Here is an 18,129-nt window from a genome sequence, read left to right as displayed (position 1 = left end):
TGGGGGTGGGGGTCCTGTTGGGAAAGGGGGTCAGTGAGTTTTGGAGGGACACAGATGGTTATAGCCATGGAAAAGTAGGGGTGTGTGTGTATGGTTTGGGTTTGTGTGTGTAGGCATTTTACACTGCCAAGCCGGTTAGGTCGCAGCTGGGCACGCCCGGCAATTTCCCCTTCTTGCTTGTGTAAAACCAAGGGGGTAAAATCGTCCCCCGTCGTCACAGAGCCGGCTTTCTTGGTTCTACTCTTCACTGGAGAGTAGACCTCTTTAGAATAATCTGCATGCTACAATCGTTTTTATTTCTTTATGATTCAAGAGACTCTCATGCAAGAATGAGTATACATCTGAGTGTAGGCTACAAACGCAATTAACTATTTACAAGTACAAAAACGTCAACATATTCTTCAGTCTCTCCAGTTAGAACTACTCTTGTTGATATCGCTGCATTGTCTCTGTCTAGGCAACGCAGCAACACCTCTGCCCAAGTCCCGCCCCTGGAACCACGGAGCCGTCTAACCGCCAATGTGTGTAGGGTGCAGGAGGGTAGATTGGGGTGCTACCTCAAGCTGGCAATTTACCAGTGTAAACGCGTGGACCATGCCGGGAAAAAATCGTGCATAAGACGGGCATATTTGGCAGTGTAAAAACCTTTTGTGTGTGGGTGGGTGGTATATGGTGTGTGTGTGTGTGTGTGTGTGTGTGTGTGTGTGTGTGTGTTGAAAGAGGGAGTGTTGTTGGTGTGCCCTCATTGCTTTTTTCTTGAGATGTAAATTCTGTTGGTCACTGTTGTCGAGGCTCGAGATTCGGCTCCCCTGCTTTTTATGTCTGTATGCGGCATATGTTGACCATGTAGGGTTGTGTAGACCATGTAGGGTTGTGTAGACATTTAGGGTTGTGTAGACCATGTAGGGTTGTGTAGACCCTGTAGGGTTGTGTAGACATTTAGGGTTGTGTAGACCATGTAGGGTTGTGTAGACCCTGTAGGGTTGTGTAGACATTTAGGTTTGTGTAGACCCTGTAGGGTTGTGTAGACGTTTAAGGTTGTGTAGACATTTAGGGTTGTGTAGACCATGTAGGGTTGTGTAGACCCTGTAGGGTTGTGTAGACCATGTAGGGTTGTGTAGACAATTAGGGTTGTGTAGACCCTGTAGGGTTGTGTAGACATGTAGGGTTGTGTAGAACATGTAGGGTTGTGTAGACCCTGTAGGGTTGTTTAGACATTTAGGGTTGTGTAGACCCTGTAGGGTTGTGTAGACAATGTAGGGTTGTGTAGACAATTAGGGTTGTTTAGACCATGTAGGGTTGTGTAGACCCTGTAGGGTTGTGTAGACATTTAGGGTTTTGTAGACCATGTAGGGTTGTGTAGACACTGCACGGTTGTGTAGACCCTGTAGGGTTGTGTAGGCCATGAAGGGTTGTGTAGACATTTAGGGTTGTTTAGACCATGTAGGTTTGTGTAGACATTTAGGGTTGTGTATACCATGTTTATTTCCATTTATTTGGTTTTCAGAGTATTTACAATTAAGGAATTAGCTTTTCACCATTCATGGAACTGTGCAATTTCCTGTCTGTAGCTAATCTCATTACCTGTTAAGAAACCCACTAAGGCAGTGTCGTCAGAAAACTTGATAAGAGAACATTCAGGGGTTTGGCTCACACAGTCATTTTTGTGTACAGTAGACAAAATGACAGACTAATACAAACAATAAGACAATAAACATGAACATAAACATTCAAAGTGCATAGTGCATAATTTAGGATGGCTCTCTACCTGAATTCAACCTGTTTATCAACTGAATACTCCTTGGCACAAAAGATGTCAGTGCTCTCTTTGTTTTTACACGAGGCATTCTGTAACGTAGACCTGAGGGGAGAAGGGAGTACTCAGGGAAGAGGGGGTGATTTGGATCGTCTAGTATCCTCAAGGCAAAAATTGATTGTATATATATTCCTCAGCAAAGTTCGTAATGCTTTTCACCTCCATTCCAGTTATTTTCCTTCCTGATTGTGTAACCTTGTCCAGCATATTCCTGTTCTGGACAGAAAAGCCAACCCCCCCCCACCCCAACACTGAATCGTAAAGGTCACAACACTTTGTATAAAAGTTAAATAAAATAATCTCAAGATGGTTGTTGTATCAGCCTTAAAACTACACAGCTTTCTTAAGAAATAAAGTCTTTGTTCTGCCTTTGAGTATTAGCCTTCCATTTCAGTTTGCTATCTATGATAGCACCTAGGTACTTATACTCTTGCACCATGTCTATGTCATTCCCCTGTAAAGTGAGTTAAGTGGTTTAAAAGGGGGCCTTTTCCTAAAATTTATTTCCATTTCTTTGGTTTTCAGAGTATTTAAAATCAAGGAATTAGCTTTGCACCATTCATGGAACTGTTCAATTTCCTGTCTATAGCTAATTTCATTACCTATTAGGAAACCCAATAAGGCAGTGTCGTCAGCAAACTTGATAAGAGAACATTCAGGGGTTTGGCTTACACAGTCATTTGTGTACAGTATGTACAATAGTGGAGAAAGGGGGGGACACACCATGGGGGGGGGACACCCCCCCCCCATGGTAGATGATTGACAGTTGCCTGCCTTAACATACTGTGCTCTATTAGTTAAAAAGTTATAAATCCATTTCAGAAAGGAAAGGTTAACTCCCATTGATTTCAGCTTTTCAATGAGGATATGTGACTGAATCGTATTAAATGCTGATGAAAAGTCAACAAACAGAATGCGTACATATGATGAGGGCCTGTATGCAAATTGAAGTGTGTCCATTTGAGCAACTGTTTGGTTTTTTAAGTGGGTCAGCACAATCTGCTCAAGACACTTCATTGCTACGGAGGTAAGTACCACTGGCCTAAAATAATTTAAATGGGACGGTTTGGGTTTTTTAGGCAGAGGCAAAATTTCTGTTGTTTTCCAAATTTTGGGTACCATGTGTCTGTCCAATGACTTTTGGAACAGTTCACTGAAAACAAAGCGGAGTTGTTTGTGACATGTCCTCAGTACCATACTCTGTAGCTTGTCAGGGCCAGCCGCTTTACAGGGTTTGACGAGCAAGAATACCCGTCCCACTTCGCTGCAGCTGACGCTGATTGGTGCACCTTCTATCGCATTGTCCAGACAGCTTGTCTCAGCCCACCCACCGCTCTCCCATCTAGAAAAATGTTCATTGAAGGCATTTGCCTCTTCAACTGTGTGCGCCGGGATCTTTTGCTGATTATTCTGTCCAATCATAGTTTTAATTCCTCTCCATGCCAACCCCAAATTGTTATCCAGTAACAGCTGTTCCACCTTTGATTTATATATATCCTTGTTATGATTGATTTTCGCCTGTATTTCCGTTTCAATTAACTTCCCCCCGCATCTATCATTTGCTTTAAACGCCCGTTCCTTTTCCACCATCAGTCTCTTAATATCCATTGTAATCCATGGTTTTAAGTTGCCAAACATTTTTACTTTTTTCGTAGGGATCAGATTATCTACGCAAAAGTTATTATAGGCTGTAACCGTCTCCACATGAATGTCCAAGTTGTCGCAGTCAAACACCTCCCAATCTGTACAATCGAAACAGCCTTGCACAGCTGTCAAACTGTCAGGGTCCCATACAGGCACTGATATAACTTTGGGCTTTTCTTTTTTGAGTTGTTGACGGTATGATGGCAACATGTAGACCGTATTGTGGTCTGATCCACCTAATGCTGGCTTACTGGTGGCCAAGTAGGCATTTCTTATGTTGCCGTAGCACAGATCAATGGTTTTTGAACCACGCGTGGCACATTTGACATATTGCTGATAATGGGGCAATACTGTTGACATGGAACAGCCATTAAAGTCACCCAGGACTAATTTGGGAGTGTCTGGGGAGGCTGTCTCAAGGTCTTGTATGTGTTGGTGTATGGCGTCTGCTGCCGCCTTGTAATTTGCATCGGGGGGATATAAACTAAGTACACAAAGAGTTGACAAAAGTCCCGTGGCAAGTACGTGGGTCTAAGGGAAATGGAGAGGAGTTCTAGGTTTGGGGAACTAACAGTGTGTCTAATGACAAATTGTTTACACCATTGTGTGTTTATGTACACACAGAGACCGCCACCAATCGATTTCCCGGTGGTTTGTTAGTCCCTGTCGAGTCTTATTGGTGTCCCAACCAGAAGGGAAATACTTTCATCATTTACTGTGTCATTTAACCATGTTTCACTGAAGCACAAAATGCAACTATCCCTGCATTCAAATAGGTGTTTTGTGGAAGCGTGTACTTCGTCGATTTTGTTCCTCAGTGCCCTCACGTTAGGCAGGATGATGGTTGGGAGTGGAGGTTTAAATCACCTTGCTCGAACTCGCCAGCGGATTCCTCCTCTCGATCACCACTTCCTCCGTGGGAATGGTGTAGACCTTAGGCATTCAAGAGGGATATCTGATGCCGGTATCCAATGCTGTTGCGGTGTTAGGTCCAACTGGAGTTGCTCCACTCTCCCATAGGTGATCTAGGAGGATATAGTGCTTATCAGTAGAAGCCAGAGCGGAGTGGTCACCAATAAAAGTCTGAAACAAGCCATGTTTTGATCGCTGACCGCATCAAAATAAAGCTTATTTATAAAGCGCAAGCACGCGCACATTTAACACTCGCGTCTCGCAAACAGAAAAAAACAAAAAAACAAACATGGAAAAACAGAGCTCCCGCATGCGTGTCAGCCGCTGAGCAGCGCCACCATTCCCATCTAGGCTTGTGTAGACCATGTAGGGTTGTGTAGACCCTGTAGGGTTGTGTAGACCATGTACGGTTGTGTTGACCCTGTAGGGTTGTTTATACATGTAGGGTTGTGTAGTCAAAAAGGCAATAACATGTCTTTGTGTGTGTTGTGTTGCTGGTGTGCATGGTGTCTGAGCATGTGTGTGTGTTACTGGTGTGTTGACATTTGTGTGTGTGTTATGTTGTTATTGGTGTTTGTGTGGTGTCTTGTGCTTATGGACTTTAAGGAAAATGGACACTTTTTTGCGGAATCTGGTTTGATGGAAATCAACCATAATACGACACACTGGCATTAGCAAGCAATGGGTCCATGACAGAGACATAAGAGAAGATACAGATTGTGTACAGAGAGGTGTACCTCTGTAGGGTCCATGACTGAGACATAAGAGAAGATACAGATGGTATACAGAGAGGTGTACCTCTGTAGGGTCCATGACAGAGACATAAGAGAAGATACAGCTGCTATACAGAGAGGGGTACATCTGTCGGGTCCTTGACTGAGACATAAGAAAAGATACAAACGGTACACAGAGAGGTGTACGTCTGCGTACCTTCCTGGCCACCTGAACAGTGATCTGCGCGACTAAACCTCCCTGAGAGCCACGTTAGCTTAGCATCAAACACACAGACGTTTCCTCACAGGCTTAGTGACAACGGAGCCCGGCTCCAACCACCTGTGTGTTCCCGTAGAGGGGGGGTGGGGGGCCCTGAAGCTCTATCTCTTCATCAAACACCTCCCACCCCACACACGCACACACACACACACTCACGCACACACAAGCACACACTAAAACACCCACACACACACACACTTCCTCTGATTAGGATCGTCAAGGTCTGAATGCCAACGTGAAGATGAATATTGCGGAGAATTTGGTGGAAAAGTAGATATATAGAGAGTACAGGAGAGAGAGTGGGGGAAGGGGAGAGAGAGAGAGAGAGAGAGAGAGAGAGAGAGAGACTACTCATTGTTTTGAATAACATGGAGTTTGAATAGCCCAAGGTCCCAAGGTCAAGCAGTGTGCTTTCATGGGAGTCGGGAGGGAGCTGTTTGAGGGGTATGGGGGGGGCAGGAGAATGCACATTGTGATGGAAAAGTTTGAGGGGACAAAGGAGGCAGCAGGCTCAGCTTGGCATTTAACCAACACACACACATACACAACCCCACCCCCCTCGGTCAGGAGAGGAGGCCTCACAACTTTCATTCTCCATATTTATTCCCCTCCCTCGGAGAACTCACACACATACACATGCACACTCCCACACACACAACACACACAAAAGCATACCCCCCCTCTATATTTAGAGCTGAAAAGAGTGAAAGGGAAAATGGAGCTAGTGATGCAGTTGTTAATTAACATGCGTCACCCACACTGATGAGAGCCCTGGATATGACACAAACACACACACAAACACAAAAACAAAAACAAACTCACACACACACACACACACACACAAACTTGCCATTTCCTAGACAAACCCACACCTGTATACTGAAAGGCCATCAAACCCTAACCCTAACACTTGATACTGAAGTCCCACCAGTCGATCCAAACCTTTTCTGTGAACAGGTTTTACTGGGAACGTGTGCCAGAACAACGTGGATGAGTGTGCCAGTACGCCGTGTCAGAACGGCGCCCGCTGCAGCGACGGGCCTAACCGTTACACCTGCGAGTGCACTGAAGGTAACGGAAAAGAGTGGCAAAATGGGAAACAAAATGTTTTCGCACCTTATTTGAAGAGGTAGAATTACATTTATCACATTGAAATAATGAGAAAATAGCATTGGTCTGATTCATAGCATTTATCACAAGTTTTTTTAACAAATATGCATACCCCTTAAAACCTTCCCAGTTTTTTCGCATCTTAAAACCTGCATGTTGTGCGTTTTCCCAGTATTGGCCTCTAGTGGCTTGAGTTGTAGCTGCAGTTATAGCGTTATCATCTTCTGATAACTGATAACTTATTTTGCGTTGACTCGCGGATGGCTTGTGTTTTATCCTCGAGAAACATCTTAGCTTAGATATTTCTTTAATAGAGTGAACAGGTTCAGTAGAGAAGGGACATAGTGCAGCTTTAAACAGACGGTGATCTTGGTTTGAGAAGATATCAGAAACCAAGCATGTGGTTGATCCTCCAGGTTACAGCGGGAGGCACTGCGAGACGGACATCGACGAGTGCTTCTCGAAGCCTTGCCACTACGGCACCTGTCAGGACGGTCTTGCCACCTACACCTGCAACTGTCTTCCCGGCTACACGGGCCACGTGTGTGACAGCAACATCAACGAGTGCCTGAGCCAGCCCTGCAGGAACGGAGGCACCTGCCAGGACAGCGAGAACGCCTATATGTGCAGCTGTCCCGAGGGCACCACGGGTAACTTATAGGCCCAAATGAAAAATATGACATAACGTGCAAACCTACAAACACACACATGATGACACATTGAGTTCATGTGTTGCCTGCTTGTCCGGATCTCTTCACAGGAGTCAACTGTGAGGTGAACATAGACGACTGCAAAAGCAATCCCTGTGACTCAGGGACCTGCATCGACAAGATCAACGGCTATGAGTGTGCCTGTGAGCCCGGCTACACTGGTGGGTGACTGACCCTGTAACATCCAGAGGGGTTTAAACCTGGCAGAATTCAACTGTTGGCCTCTGCTGCAATGGCCTCTCTCTCTCTCTTTCTCTCTTTCTCTCTCGCTCTCTCTCTCTCTCTCTGTCTGTCTGTCTGTCTGTCTGTCTGTCTGTCTGTCTGTCTGTCTGTATCTAGCTCTGGCTGTGGCTCTGAACCGGCCAAACAGGTTCGGTCGCTGCTTGGCACGCCCTGCAATTTCACTGTCTTGCCTGTGTAAAACCGAGGGGGTCAAATCCCCCTCGGTATAATTTGCATACTACGAATGTTTTAATTTTTTTATGATTCAAGGGAGAGATGAGGTGTGGAGGCAGGACAGAGAGATGGAGGAGTGGGGAGAGATGAGGGGTGGTGGGGAACAGATGGCTGGCGAGTGAGCAGCACACTCCTCTGGGCCTCGCCCGGTGTCACTATCCTACCCCTCCCTGTCCTGACCTGCCACTGTTAGACACACACTGTTACACACACGCACACACACACACACAGACACACACAGACACACACACAGACACACACACACGCACACACACACACAAACACACACACACATATACACACACACACACACACTGACACACACACACACACACACACACAAACACACACACACATATACACACACACACACACATATACACACACACACACACACTGACACACACAGACACACACACACACACACACACACACACAAACACACACACACACACAGACACACACAGACACACACACAAACACACACACACACACACACACAAACACACACACACGTATACACACACACACACACACTGACACACACACACACACAAACACACGCACACACTTACAAACACGCACACACACACACACACACACACAAACACACACACATACAAACACACACACACAAGCACACTGACACACGGGCACACACACACACACACACACACACACACACACACACACACACACACCACACATTGAGACACCGGGGAGTTCATCAAGAGAAAGGATTGCCTAAAATATCCTGAAAGTTGATCCTTTAAGAGGTTAGGAGCCGTCCTCTCCTCTGGTCTCTCCTCTGGTCTCTTCTGGCTGAATGGAGACAACGCTTTAAGGGGCCGACAAAGCGCCACTCAACACTCACCACAATCTTTCTGAAAATGGATCTGTTTACAGAGAACCCAGAATCAAACTCAGCCCTCTATTGCTAATGTGTCAGTTGACGTTGAACTTTTGATATCTGTTGCAATCAACTGAATAGAGTTTACAGTTTTTTTCAATTGCTTGAACACTATAGGCACATGCTTGGACCAAAGTAACACAACTTGAAGTTTTGTTACTATACCTTAAACACATGTAACAATTCCTTAAACAAAAGCGCTTTAGTTGCTATTCTGCAACACACTTGCTCCTTTCTGCAAGACACTTGCTCCTGCACACTACACACTATTTCAAACATAACACACTTAGTTCAAAAATGACATCTCAGTATATCATTGGGAAAACACATCTATTCAAAATACTAAACACATTGGGTAATTGAAAATACTTAAATGCACACCTCAAAACACTTACTTACAAAACTGAACACCTATCAGCCAGCTACAAAAAGGCCAAAGGGCAATTGTTCACGACCCAACATATCATCACACTTCTAGATGCACTTCATGATGCAGTTGAACAGGACAGATCGGAGCAGCCCAGGTTTGTTGTTGTCTAGGATAATGTTCATTTCCATCGGGCTGTTCTGGTCCTGAACTGGTACACCAACCATAAACAATTTGAAGCCGTATACTCGCCATTTCTACACCCTATAGAAGGTTTTTTTTCGGCTTGAGGATGTAGTGTATATGACCGCCAACCACATACAGTACAGTACACAACTGTACAGTACAGTTGTGTATTTTTGGTAAATGTTTGTTATATTTTAGGTTAAACTGAATTTATTGAACTGTAAAGTACTCTATTGCAATGTACAGTATTCAGTATTAGATTTTTTGGTTGTTGTGAAAACGTGCCCTCTGTGGAACTGAATAAAAACAGTGAATATGAAAGACTGCAGTGTTTTATATAAAGTAGACTAGTGTGTTGCTGCTGATCTGAAAGTGTATCCATATGATACAAGTGCGTATCATTTTGTCATCAGAATGACATTTTGACAAAGGATTGTTAGGTTTCGATAGAAGAGTTTCAATTTGACATAAATGTGAGTGCCTGAGTTTTGACACAGTGAGCCAAGTTTGGCAAAATGTGTTCAAGTAATTGAAAAAAACTGTAATGAGTTTTCCTACTTGATGAAGCCTAGTGCTCCAGGCTATTCATTTGGACACTGTAAGTTATTCTAGAAGAACAACTATGTCCATGCCAAATGTATCATGCAAATATTTCTGTTATTCGCATTGGCTCTCTTGCGCTGTGTTGTAATTCTCCTGATGTTAGAGAGCCACACGAACACAGTGGTGGTGAAGATGTGGGTGGTGTTAGGGGTCAGCAGTAACGTTTGTCCGTAATGCTCCTCAGACACCATGTGCAACATCAACGTGGATGAGTGCGCCATCAACCCGTGCCACAGTGGCGGCACCTGCATTGACGGCATCAACAGCTACACCTGTGTGTGCCCAGAGGGTTACCACGACGATACCTGCTCCTCGCAGATTAACGAGTGTCTGAGCAGCCCCTGTATCCACGGCCGCTGTGACGACAAGATCAACGGGTGAGTGGACCCGTCCACTGGGGAGGAGAGCCTCTCTGACTCGTCCCGCTGACCTTAATATCACATTTATTTATTTTTATGATTATAATCTTTTTTACTATAATTAGTAAAAAAGTATAATTAGTAAAGTATAGTAGTACTACTAGTAGTTGTAGTAGTATAAAGAGTTATTCACCATTCAACCATGGACTAATATAGATGAGGCAAGCATAGCTTTTAGGATTTTAATTTGTATACACATTAGTTAGCAGGACTTGCATGCAAATTTACAGAGCTGACATACAAACAAATGCCTGAATGAAAATGTGCTTTCTGTACCATTGTCATCCTCAGTTACAATTGTCTGTGTGACTCTGGCTGGAGCGGGAAGAACTGTGACTTCAACACCAACGAGTGTGAGTCCAACCCCTGTATGAACGGAGGGGCCTGCAAAGACATGACCAGCGGCTACATCTGCACCTGCCTCATGGGTTTCACCGGTGAGACCTGTGTGTGTGTGTTTGTGTGTGTGTTAGTATGTGTGTGTGTGTGTGTCTAAGTGCGTGCATGTGCATGTGCGTACTTGCACCAAATGCAATACATTGAATAATTGGACTCTTTAATATGGTATTATCATTGTATTCATCAGTAGTACCAACACGCCTGTGCTTGTGTGTGTGTGTCTGTGTGGACCCACAGGACCCAGCTGCCAGACCAACATCAATGAGTGTGCGTCCAACCCCTGCCTGAACCAGGGCACCTGCATCGACGACGTTGCAGGCTACAAGTGCATCTGCGTCCTACCGTACACCGGTAGGGAAATATTAGGACAAGTATTGGATGTTCTTGTTATGTCCGCTTGGCCAGGAGGGGGGGGACACTTCCCAGGCCTCTGGTTGGTTCTGTGTTTGCGAGCCGAGAGGAAAAGCGTGCACTGGTAGACGTTGCTCTTGATTAAAGTTCAGCTGCATGACTTCCTGGGGTCTCTATGGCCCCGGACCCTCCGGCCCCCTGCCCCGCGGCCGCTGGCCCCTGTTTAATGTCAGGTATCACTGATAACCAGAAGAAGACAATATCCCCTCTCTGGTGGGTTCTGCTGCTATCATTGCGAACAGATCATGATGGAGTGCTTCAGGGGCTAAACCTTTTGGATTTAATTCAACACAAAAAAGTCCAACTTTCCCAGTATTAAAGTTTTTTACTTGTGACTGGGAGAAGGAATGGGAGTTGGACACATATCCTGTTTGGGCACTTCCTGTCTTACAGAAAAGCAAATGGGTTGACAATGGCAGGAAGCCGGAGCTGACTTCCTGAAAGAGCTGTGTGTTGTGCAAAGAGATATGGAGCGTCTGTGTGTGTCCCTAGCATGTACAGAGACCTCTGATAGCACTGATTTGAACAATTTAACTACTGTTTTTTGGTTACCTCATGACTTCCTCAACAGTGGAAAACAAATATTGGGTTCATTTTTCTTTTGTAGAGCTTGCATAGTTATATCTTGTGTGTGTGTGTGTGTGTGTGTGTGTGTGTTTGTGTGTTTGTGTGTGTGTGTGTGTGTGTGTGTGTGTGTGTGTGTGTGTGTGTGTGTGTGTGTGCGTGTGTGTGTGTGTGTGTGTGTGTGGTGTGTGTCTTGCAGGAGAAAACTGTGAGACTCTGCTGGCCCCCTGCGGTCAGAAGCCGTGTAAGAATGCTGGTGTCTGCAAGGAGTCTGAGGATTACGAGAGCTACTCGTGTGTGTGTCCCGAGGGGTGGCAGGGTAAAGACGCACCGACCACACTTTCATGATGTTACATCACTCACCCGCCAGACCTTGTAACTTTTCAAACTATCTTGTAATGATTGTATTCACATGGGAACACTTCTTTTTTCTTGAGTCAAAGGGTGTTAAAGGTAACCCAAAAGAAACAAAAAACTACTAAAACACACATTTCCAAAATGCTTCCATCAAGTTGTGTGTCACGGTTTGAGGAAAGACATGATTTGTAAATCCAATTAATTTCTGCACACTCTACCTCTTTCAGGTCAGTCGTGTGAGATGGACATCGATGAATGTGTAAAAAGCCCCTGTCGCAATGCCGCCGCGTGCCACAACACCATGGGGACCTACCGCTGCGACTGCACACCGGGCTACAACGGACGCAACTGCCAGACCGACGTGGACGAGTGCAAGCCCAGTAGGTTTTATATTACTGCCTCAACCGGCGCAGAACTTTCGGCTGACTCGGAGGGGGGTTTCTTTCGTCGTAAATTAGGGCCGTGCCCGACACTCTGACTACACTTAGTTTCCATGGATGGGACTCCACCAGCTTCACTGAGATGTTTAATCTAACAAAATTTAAAAAGTGTTTCATATAAGGCTGGACTTATATGTACCCTTCAGTTTGGTAGGAATTAAATTTGAGGTCTTGGTCCTGGATCAAGATTTTTTTGCATTCACTTCAACATTATATATATAATATACAGATATTGGGGGATTTGGCATAGTAATAACAATCAAGTTTATGCTTGCCTTGCATGTGAATGTTTTTTCTGTCAAATTTTAGATCGCTTTATTTATTCAAGATTCAAGATTCAAGAAAACTTTATTTATCCCCAGGGGGCAATTTATTTATGATAAGATTATCAATATGACTCAATGTCTTTAATAGACTAAAGATTAAGCTACCTGCTGGTCTCAGCTCCTATCTGTGAAAGCCAGGTTTTGAGCCTAGTTAAGGCCTGAAGTGGTCCACACATGAAGAGTGGGCTGGATTTTTGGTTTGGTGTTATGAGCCAAACAACAGATGAGATTTCAGCGGTTTGGCCTCAAAAAACGTGATTTAAGGTTTAGAAATGAAGACGGTAGTTGTTGTTTAGATCTGTTGGTCCTAGAATGTCAAATGACCTGTGATCTGATTGGACGCGCCTCAAGAGGTCAGTGTCACCCGGGTCCTTAGATGGTATGAGCTCTGAATGCAGCATCAAGGTGGAGAATCTGAGTGGTTTGCTCCACCCAGGGGGCAACATCGCTAGGCTGCAACCAACAGCTCCAGATGATGACACTGTGGACGCTAAACTAATTTCCTTCTTCTCTCCCAGACCCCTGCAGCAATGGAGGCCTCTGTCGGGATGAGGTCAACGGCTTCCTGTGCACCTGCCTGCCAGGCTTCAGGGGCACTAAGTGTGCGCAGGACACCAACGAGTGTGAGAGCAACCCGTGCAAGAACGGAGCCAACTGCACCGACTGTGTTAACAGCTACACCTGTACCTGCCCGTTGGGATTCAGCGGGATCAACTGCGAGAACAACACCCCCGACTGCACAGAGAGGTACCAGACATCTTGTTGTGTTCATCATCTGGCATTTTGGAGTGTGGTTCAAGATCCATACTGGAGCAAAGTAAACATCTTGAACAAGTTGTACTTCTACAAGTCTTTCAACAAGAATACATTTGTGTTGTTGGTCTATAGTGAAGCTGATACAGAGTATTATCGGTCATCATGGCAAGCACTGCCCAGCTTCACCACAGTTAACAACTAAGGGTTGTTCACTTGTTCTGCCCTCCTTTGGTGTGAAATGGATCATAACTTTATGATGTGCAGTGTATTCTTTTGGAAATGTTGTTATAATGATGAAAGAAGATGTTGTGAGTTCATCGTCCATATTACAGTGAGGAAGATGCTGTTTTTGAAGCAAGATGTTTGGCTGGATGTGTCCACTTTTAACTCACCTCCTCCCCGTCTCCCCGGTGTAGCTCCTGCTTCAATGGGGGTACGTGCGTGGACGGAATCAACACCTTCACCTGCTTGTGTCCTCCGGGCTTCACCGGCAGCTACTGCCAGCACGACATCAATGAGTGTGACTCCAGGCCCTGCCTGAATGGAGGAACCTGCCAGGACAGTTATGGCACCTACAAGTGCACCTGTCCCAATGGTTACAACGGGCTCAACTGTCAGGTAGCCCCTCCTCCTCTGGTCACTAGTGGATAGATCCTCACCTCAACAACTGTCCTAGACACTCACTATGTAAAGCACTTTGAGGGCCTTGAAAAGTGCTCTATAAATGGAATTCATTGTTATAAAGATTGTTATTATTTGTGGACAAGAAATTGAAATGTTGAATTGAAAAGTGTTAAAATATGACCAATAAGGATTACTAGCTCATCATTCATATAGTTTAGATTGTAAATATGTATTAAGTGGAATAATTTTTCTACCACAAAGTCAACTTTATACTGGCTGACATCCACATGGAGCATTAACATAATGTCTGCCTGTGTGTGTGTGTGTGTGTGTGTGTGTGTGTGTGTGTGTGTGTGTGCGTGCATGTGTGTGTATGTGTGTGTGTACAGAACCTGGTGCGGTGGTGTGTGTCGTTGCCCTGTAAGAACGGAGGCAGCTGCTGGCAGACCGGGACGTCGTACCGCTGTCAGTGCCAGACGGGCTGGACCGGCCTGTACTGTGACGTGCCCAGCGTGTCCTGTGAGGTGGCGGCCAAGCAGAGAGGTAGTGTGTGTGTGTATGTGTGAATCAGTCGTATGGGGGAGATATCGCTGTGTCTTTGATCGTATGCATTTCATATTTCAACATTCCTTCCTCTTAAGCCAGCCTAAGTCAAATCACTGGTCAATAAATGAATCATGTCTCAATGTCCTCCTTGTGTGTCCAGGTGTAGATGTGGCTCAGTTGTGTCGTAACTCAGGCTCGTGTCTGGACGCGGGCAACACCCACTACTGCCATTGCCAGGTGGGCTACACGGGCAGCTACTGCGAGCAGCAGGTGGATGAATGCACGCCCAACCCCTGCCAGAACAGAGCCGCCTGCAACGACTTCCTTGGAGGCTACTCCTGCAAGGTGAGGACCCCGCGTGAAGCTGAACACGGCCCGTTGATCAGACTCCTCAGTGTTGTAGAGACATTGTACTACAAGAAAATTAACCAAAGAAAATCACTTACTTTCCACCAGTCTGAATCCGTCCTAATTTGTGTAATCTATGTTGCAAAAAGGGATTGTTCCCTGCTATGCCTGAGATCATTTGCCTGTGTGTATTTTTAATAAGATGGTCTAACGACCGGACGACTCGTAGCACATGAACAAACATACAGCAGACTTTAGTGCTTTATGTGCTGTATCCTTTGTCTTCTTACAACATCAGTGGGTGGACTAATGAAGAGGTTTGTTAGTGGACAGCAGAGAAAGAGCTCATTTATGTTAATCTCCCCTGGAATAAAAAATCAGCTTCACAGAAAACCGCTTGGTAAACAAAAACACACTGCCTTGTTCATTTCGGACATTGATTGAGTCTCTCTCTCTCTCTCTCTCTCTCTCTCTCTCTCTCTCTCAGTGTATTCCCGGCTACGTAGGGACCAACTGCTCGGACAAGATCAACGAGTGTCTTTCCCAGCCGTGCCAGAACGGGGGCACCTGCATTGACCTGATCAATACCTACAAATGCTCCTGTCCCCGAGGAACCCAAGGTCAGGCCCCTGGACCCCGCACACACCCCTCCTCTACGCCCTCCTCTGCCTCCTCATCCTCCACACTTAATTAATTAGGGCTTAGCTGCATCCAGGGCATCTGAAAACAACTCTCTCTCTACGCTTATTCTCTACGTACTCTCTTGGGCAGCGTGTCAAAAGAAGAATGACTTTAGTGTTTCCTCTCCTTCCAATTCAATACATTTGTCTAATTCTCTCGTATATGAAGTTGTGTGTGACTGTGGGGGGGGGGGGGGGGGTCGTGTAGGTCAGCAAAAGTATCAATAGAGTTGGGTGTGCGTCTGACCCATATCTGATATGTTGCTGGGTTGGTAGTTTTGATAGTTTGATAGATGTGTGAGCAAACAATCTAACATGCATCTCATTAAACGTCCACCTTTAACCAACTGCTTTTCTCCGTTGTTGAAATGATGTAGAATTAGAATTAGAAGCTTTATTTGTCATTGAGTTAAATACAGTGTATTTACACAACAAAATTAAGGTGCAGATCTTGTTCAGTGCTTTTAAAAAAAAGAAAAAAAAATAGAATACAGTACGAAATATTAATAAATGTATAACAACAATAACCCCTCCCCCTACCTTCCACTTAAGACACATTTAAGTGTCCGACACCCTCCCCTCCCTCCATGACAACAACCCTCCCGCCCATATATGTCTAAATAGCAGCAGGTCCAGGATGGTAAGCATAATGAAGAATGTCCAGAGGTAGTGGTGATTGTTCATGTGGTTGTTTATGTATTGCACAGGGGTTATTGTTTGTTTAGAGTACGTATGGCTCAGGGGAAGAGGCTGTTGGTTAGTCTGGTGTTGCTTGATTTCATTGATCTGAATCGCCTGCCAGAGGGAAGCAGATTGAACAGATGTTGAGCAGGGTGCTCAGCGTCTTTTAGAATGGATCTGGTCCTGTTTCGGCAGCGGGAGTTGGCCAGCTCTTCCAGGGAGGGCATATTGATCATTGTGTCCTTTTCACCGGCCAGGCGTGCACTGCGAGATCAACCTGGACGACTGTATCCCGGGCACCGACCCCATCACCCACGAGCCCAAGTGCTTCAACCAGGGCACGTGTGTGGACCGTGTCGGGGGGTACCACTGCCTCTGCCACGCCGGATACGTTGGGGAGCGATGCGAGGGGGATGTCAACGAGTGTCTTTCCAACCCCTGTGACCCACGGGGCACGCACAACTGCATCCAGCTCACCAACAACTACCACTGCGACTGCCGCACTGGCTACACTGGTGAGCTGAGATCAGTGAACACACTGCACTGATAGAGCAGCTGCCTTGTCCTTTTACTCTAAGGAGGAGGTGGTATACACTGGGGAGCTGAGATCAGTGAATACACTGCACTGATAGAGCAGCTGCATTAATCCCTTTACAGTGTGGAGGAGGACCAGGGGGCTGTTGTTTTAAGGGGGTTGTTGCAGGTGATAAGCTGTCTCATTGGATCCAGCTTCAGATATTTTTATAGTCTAAGCGTTGACATAACATCATCTTGAGACACACATTCCTCACACCGTACCTCATCACCGATTAAAACCACTATAATATACAACAATTTACTACTATAAAAAAAAAAATAGCAGTGGCCCCCTTTGGTTTTATTGGGCCAAACAAATATAATTTATGTGAAGTTAATAACATGTGGATTGGAGTGTTTAAGTTAGCATTATTTATTTGTTCGAGGCTTTCCAAAAGGCCCTCCAGTCTCCAGCCCTTACATCTCCCTGCTCCCCAGGCCAGCGGTGCGAAACAGTGTTTGACGGCTGCAAGGGGAAGCCCTGTCGCAATGGAGGCTCCTGCGCCGTGGCCAGTAACACGCCGCACGGCTTCATCTGCAAGTGCCCTCCTGTGAGTGCACTACACCCCCCACTACACTGCACACACTACACTACGCTTCACACACGACACTACTCACACTATACTACACACCCCACACTATCGCTACGATTTATTAACATCACATGCTTTCGACGAGAAGAAAGAGGTGCTAACCGTTTGTCAGTGGACGCTTTGCCTGCATTGAGATCAGTGATGTGCCCTGTTGGTCTTGTGTGTTGTTACCTGGTGGTCTTTATCCCTTCGTATCGCTGTGTTTCAGGGATTCAGTGGTGCCTCGTGTGAAAACGACGCGCGGGTGTGCGGCAGCCTCCAGTGTCGCAACGGCGGCACGTGCGTCTCAGGCCAGAAGAGCCCCCCCCAGTGTTTTTGCACGGCGGCCTTCACCGGGCCTGAGTGCCAGTTCCCCACCGACAGCCCCTGTAACTCGGGCCCCTGCTACAACGGCGGGACCTGCGAGTACACCTCGGAGGCCCCCTACTACAACTGTGTCTGCCCCACCAGCTTCAACGGTCTGCGCTGCCACATCCTGGACCACACCTTCGGGGGGGGCTTCGGCCATGACATCTCGCCGCCGCTTGCCGACGTGGACGTCAGCTGTGAGATCCCACAGGTGAGGAGCCGCCTCTCGCTTCCAGAAAGTTCAGTCTGGAGCAAACTGTCTGCCTCGACCCTCTGTTTAGACAGCATCTCGGTCAGATGCAACTCTGAGTTAAATGTACAGTATATAATCAGCACTTTGTTTTTATTATTTGA

General features: G+C 45.9%; 1 protein-coding gene across 2 annotated transcripts in view; it reads left to right on the top strand.

Moving 5' to 3' along the window:
• The window catches only part of notch1b (notch receptor 1b), a 51,280-nt gene that overhangs the window by 19,906 nt on the left and 13,245 nt on the right, over nucleotides 1–18,129 (top strand). For both annotated transcript variants that reach the window (XM_079746182.1, XM_079746181.1), the window contains exons 10-25: nucleotides 6,323–6,436; nucleotides 6,892–7,125; nucleotides 7,236–7,346; nucleotides 9,892–10,084; nucleotides 10,418–10,563; nucleotides 10,763–10,876; nucleotides 11,700–11,819; nucleotides 12,085–12,237; nucleotides 13,142–13,370; nucleotides 13,796–13,997; nucleotides 14,393–14,546; nucleotides 14,710–14,894; nucleotides 15,385–15,517; nucleotides 16,516–16,773; nucleotides 17,273–17,385; nucleotides 17,636–17,986. In XM_079746182.1, coding sequence (XP_079602308.1) covers nucleotides 6,323–6,436; nucleotides 6,892–7,125; nucleotides 7,236–7,346; nucleotides 9,892–10,084; nucleotides 10,418–10,563; nucleotides 10,763–10,876; nucleotides 11,700–11,819; nucleotides 12,085–12,237; nucleotides 13,142–13,370; nucleotides 13,796–13,997; nucleotides 14,393–14,546; nucleotides 14,710–14,894; nucleotides 15,385–15,517; nucleotides 16,516–16,773; nucleotides 17,273–17,385; nucleotides 17,636–17,986 — 2,810 coding nt within the window. The remainder of the gene's footprint in view (nucleotides 1–6,322; nucleotides 6,437–6,891; nucleotides 7,126–7,235; nucleotides 7,347–9,891; nucleotides 10,085–10,417; nucleotides 10,564–10,762; nucleotides 10,877–11,699; nucleotides 11,820–12,084; nucleotides 12,238–13,141; nucleotides 13,371–13,795; nucleotides 13,998–14,392; nucleotides 14,547–14,709; nucleotides 14,895–15,384; nucleotides 15,518–16,515; nucleotides 16,774–17,272; nucleotides 17,386–17,635; nucleotides 17,987–18,129) is intronic.

The sequence above is a fragment of the Pollachius pollachius genome, assembly GCF_949987615.1.
Source record: "Pollachius pollachius genome assembly, chromosome: 1".
Taxonomy (NCBI): Eukaryota; Metazoa; Chordata; class Actinopteri; order Gadiformes; family Gadidae; genus Pollachius; species Pollachius pollachius.
Note: the sequence above shows the minus strand (reverse complement) of the source record. Positions and strands in the feature narration are given on the sequence as shown.